At 41.6% G+C, this 5,065-nt stretch overlaps 1 protein-coding gene across 1 annotated transcript in view; it reads left to right on the top strand.

Annotated features, from left to right (window-relative positions):
* Positions 1-3,722: 3,722 nt before the first annotated feature.
* zdhhc9 (zinc finger DHHC-type palmitoyltransferase 9) overlaps positions 3,723-5,065 on the top strand; it is a 66,271-nt gene continuing 64,928 nt past the window's right edge. The window contains exon 1 of the mRNA XM_051935074.1: positions 3,723-4,577. Coding sequence (XP_051791034.1) covers positions 4,411-4,577 — 167 coding nt within the window. The 5' untranslated portion in view covers positions 3,723-4,410. The remainder of the gene's footprint in view (positions 4,578-5,065) is intronic.

The following is a 5,065-nucleotide window of genomic DNA, read 5'->3' as shown; positions in this document are numbered from 1 at the left end:
ACGAAAAGTCTAAGGACATTGTGGTGTGGGAGGTAAAATTTTCTTCAAAGAATACACCTTGCCTGACAAAAGGGCCTGAACTGCCTCGAAAGCTTGCATATTGAAATCTTACTCAGTTCACCAATAAAAGGTGCCATTTTGCTTCACTTCTCCTGGCAAGGGTATGAAACCATTTCTAAAGCTTTGAGTGTTCCTGGGAGCACAATGACCTCAATCATTTTAATTGGAAGATGTTTGGGACACCGAGACTCTTCCTAGAGATGGGCATCTAGCCAAACTCAGCAAGAATCGCATTAGTTAGAGAGGTGACTAAGAAATTTGTTTTGAATAGAAAGTTGCCAAGCACGCAAGTCCCTAAAAATACTCAAAATGCTCACTAGTGGGCTAGTCACCCAAAATGGAAGATGAAGAATCTCAATAAATAGAACAATTTATTTTTATTAAAGCTTTGTTGAAGAAACATAAACTCAGGTGAGCACAAAGGCACAGAAGGTAATGTCTTCAAAATTGGTAAACCAAAGGCACAAAATGTCCAAATACTCAATCCAAAAGGCGAAATGAAAAAACAGAGCAAGGGATCAAAATATCCAGAAATCACAAAAAAACAGTTTAAACTCAAGAGAACTCATCACACCAAGAGCACATTCACAATTAACCACAAGATACTGTGGGTTATCATCAGCCTTTTTAGAGTAGATGGTGATAGGCAGGTGGCCCTGCCCCTTGAAGGACCATCCACAAAATACATGGCACCTAATGAAAGGTGCTTAAACATGAAAAACTAAATAATCAACAATGCTTTCATAAACAATTGAGCAAAATAGACATCAAAGAGACATTTGAAACCCAAGCCAGGGGAGGAACCTCATCTGAAACATAACACCAATGGTCACTCTAACAGTCCATCAGAAGTCCTCTCCTGTGGTGTGTGGACCTGACAAAAGGATGGCCACCTCAGTAGTACTCCATCAATCAGATGAAAGTCACTCTTGAGTAAAAGGCACATGACGACCCACTTGGACTTTTCCTAATTGCATTTAAAGGACAGTAAGAGCATGAGGGCAAAGATTCTTTTGTCTGATGAAACAAAAACCGAACTCTCTGGGCAGAACTCCAAGTACTATGTGTGGCAAAGACCAGGCACTGCAGATTACCTGTCTAATACCTTTCCAACAGTGAAGCATTATGGTGGCAACACCATGCAGTGGAGTTCTTCATGATGGCAGGCACTACGACACTGGTCAGAATTGAGGGAAGGATGAAAGCAGCCACATACAGAGAGGAACATGAAGAAAACACTTCAGAGTGCACACAACTTGTGACTGTTTACTTTTCAGAATGACAATGACCTGAAGCATACAGCCAAGAAAATGCTGGAGTGGCTTCAGGACAAGTCTCTGGCTGCACTTGAAAGGCCCAGCCAAAGCACAGACTTAAACCCCATATAAAATCTGTGGAGATACCTGAATATGGCAGTTTACAGAAGCTTCACTGCTTGACAGGATCTACCAGGAAGAATGGAATAAACTGCCCAAATCCTTGTGTGCAAAGCTTGTAGAGACTTAACCCAATGAAGACTCAAAGCTATAATAAACACTTTCAAAGAGGCTTCTACAAAGTACAGAATTAAGGGTATTTATACCTATATGAATGAAAGATTTCAGTTTTTGATGTCTAATAAATTTGCAACTCTTTGTGAAAACATGTTTTCACTGTCATTATGGGGTATTGAGTATACAGTGGTGTGAAAAACTATTTGCCCCCTTCCTGATTTCTTATTCTTTTGCATGTTTGTCACACAAAATGTTTCTGATCATCAAACACATTTAACCATTAGTCAAATATAACACAAGTAAACATAAAATGCAGTTTGTAAATGGTGGTTTTTATTATTTAGGGAGAAAAAAAAATCCAAACCTACATGGCCCTGTGTGAAAAAGTAATTGCCCCCCTGAACCTAATAACTGGTTGGGCCACCCTTAGCAGCAATAACTGCAATCAAGCGTTTGCGATAACTTGCAATGAGTCTTTTACAGCGCTCTGGAGGAATTTTGGCCCACTCATCTTTGCAAAATTGTTGTAATTCAGCTTTATTTGAGAGTTTTCTAGCATGAACCGCCTTGCCATGCCATAGCATCTCAATTGGATTCAGGTCAGGGACTTTGACTAGGCCACTCCAAAGTCTTCATTTTGTTTTTCTTCAGCCATTCAGAGGTGGATTTGCTGGTGTGTTTTGGGTCATTGTCCTGTTGCATCACCCAAGATCGCTTCAGCTTGAGTTGACGAACAGATGGCCGGACATTCTCCTTCAGGATTTTTTGGTAGACAGTAGAATTCATGGTTCCATCTATCACAGCAAGCCTTCCAGGTCCTGAAGCAGCAAAACAACCCCAGACCATCACACTACCACCACCATATTTTACTGTTGGTATGATGTTCTTTTTCTGAAATGCTGTGTTCCTTTTACGCCAGATGTAACGGGACATTTGCCTTTCAAAAAGTTCAACTTTTGTCTCATCAGTCCACAAGGTATTTTCCCAAAAGTCTTGGCAATCATTGAGATGTTTCTTAGCAAAATTGAGACGAGCCCTAATGTTTTTTTGCTTAACAGTGGTTTGCGTCTTGGACATCTGCCATGCAGGCCGTTTTTGCCCAGTCTCTTTCTTATGGTGGAGTCGTGAACACTGACCTTAATTGAGGCAAGTGAGGCCTGCAGTTCTTTAGACGTTGTCCTGGGGTCTTTTGTGACCTCTCGGATGAGTCGTCTCTGCGCTCTTGGGGTAATTTTGGTCGGCCGGCCACTCCTGGGAAGGTTCACCACTGTTCTATGTTTTTGCCATTTGTGGATAATGGCTCTCACTGTGGTTCGCTGGAGTCCCAAAGCTTTAGAAATGGCTTTATAACCTTTACCAGACTGATAGATCTCAATTACTTCTGTTCTCATTTGTTTCTGAATTTCTTTGGATCTTGGCATGATGTCTAGCTTTTGAGGTGCTTTTGGTCTACTTCTCTGTGTCAGGCAGCTCCTATTTAAGTGATTTCTTGATTGAAACAGGTGTGGCAGTAATCAGGCCTGGGGGTGGCTACGGAAATTGAACTCAGGTGTGATACACCACAGTTAGGTTATTTTTTAACAAGGGGGCAATTACTTTTTCACACAGGGCCATGTAGGTTTGGATTTTTTTTTCTCCCTAAATAATAAAAACCACCATTTACAAACTGCATTTTGTGTTTACTTGTGTTATATTTGACTAATGGTTAAAATGTGTTTGATGATCAGAAACATTTTTGTGTGACAAACATGCAAAAGAATAAGAAATCAGGAAGGGGGCAAATAGTTTTTCACACCACTGTAGATTGAAGAGTAGAAATGGCATATGTATCCATTTAAAATAAGCTGAATAAAGTGTGCAGAAAGTGAAAGTGTATAATACAGTGTATAACAGTCTTTAAATTGTATACAGGATCTTTAAAAATACATTCATTATGAGGACTGAAAATCAATTATTTGAACAAATGCTTAGTAAAAGTAAAATTGCTAATAATTATACATACTATTAGGAAAAGCAAATTATTAAATGATTTCGGAAGTACAGTGTTCCTACTGTAACAGAGAAGCGTGAAACTGACATACTTTGCTTTCTCCGCAGGTGGCTCAGCAGCTCTTTTTGTAGGTGATCTGTGTCTTTAAGAAGTTTTATTTAAATACGAGGCGTGTTTCCTGCTCCCATTGATCAGACGCACAAAATGAGGCAGGCGTAGGACTTGAACAAACGCACGGGAGCTGCAGGAAACTGGTGATCTTCAGCGACATCTAAGAACAGGGCAATTTTATTTTTCCAGAAGAATGGTAATCTGTGAAATTCAGAAGTACCATTCAGAGGGATAGTGCAGAATTCGTTCAGATGAGGATGCAGTAAAAGCAGGCTTTATACAGCTCGCGTTCTCCACAGCCATGTGAGTTTCGGTCCCGAATGGACTGCAGAATAAATGTTTCCGTCCAGTCTGTCAGCGGTGTTAACGGAAAGCACCAAAGGATAGCACTTGGGTTTTGGAGTGGTTTTGAAAGATCTGTCGAAATCTGATAAACTGAGTAACGACAAAGGATTGCCATCAGCCTGAAAGAGGAATATTAGAACAAAGAGCGCTCGCTCGCACGTCTTTTCACAGAGCCGGGCACTGGATCGCTCGGCTCGAATCCGAAAGGCGTGTGGCTAAGATGCGCCTTAGTTTGGGGACAGGAGAGCAACAACAAGAGTGGAATTTGAAACCGTGGAGGTGGGACAAACACAATTGAAACAACCTTCGGAGTCTGCCTTGAAGCACTACTGCGCCCAGCCCGCGCTCAAAGACGTCAAGAAAGGAGTATTTATTTTAAGGAGGGTGTGATAATAATAGAAATTAGACAAAATGTCGGCAGTAATGGTCGCGAAGAAGGTAACGCGAAAATGGGAAAAGCTTCCCGGCAAGAACACATTTTGCTGTGATGGCAGGGTGATGATGGCCCGTCAGAAAGGCGTCTTCTACCTCACCCTTTTCCTCATTATTGGGACCTGCTGTCTGTTTTTTGCTTTCGAGTGAGTACTGGGGGTTTGAGTCGATCTGATTTTTTTTGGGGGGGGGGCGGACTGAACTGTTAACTGCTGTTGCCTGATTATATATTTTTTATAAAGAGGTGGGTTGGGGGAGGGGGTCTTGAACAGGGGCGTCACCTCCCAATAGACGGATACTGCCTTGGTTGCTTTATTCAACTGCCTTCACACGATCAAGACCTGAATTCTCTGCGGATGTTACATTTAAATTGAGCTATTAGAGCTTAAAGAAAGTCTTTGTACGTTTCTAGGTAGATACGGGACTCATTCACATTCATGGGTACAATGCACATTAGAGTCTGCGGCCACTCGGTTCCCCTCCCCTTCGCTCCAGTGACGCTACTAACTACGGCAGAAGTGATGTCAAACGTATAAAAAAATCTGGCATTTCACATTTTAGCAGTCAGATATGCACTGGAAGTCCCGCACACACAATTATGTTGGCGTCCAAAGGTGAGCGAAAATAGCACACC

Source organism: Erpetoichthys calabaricus, chromosome 12 (genome assembly GCF_900747795.2).
Source record: "Erpetoichthys calabaricus chromosome 12, fErpCal1.3, whole genome shotgun sequence".
In the NCBI taxonomy this organism is placed as follows: Eukaryota; Metazoa; Chordata; class Cladistia; order Polypteriformes; family Polypteridae; genus Erpetoichthys; species Erpetoichthys calabaricus.
This window is presented reverse-complemented; position numbering and strand designations above follow the sequence as displayed.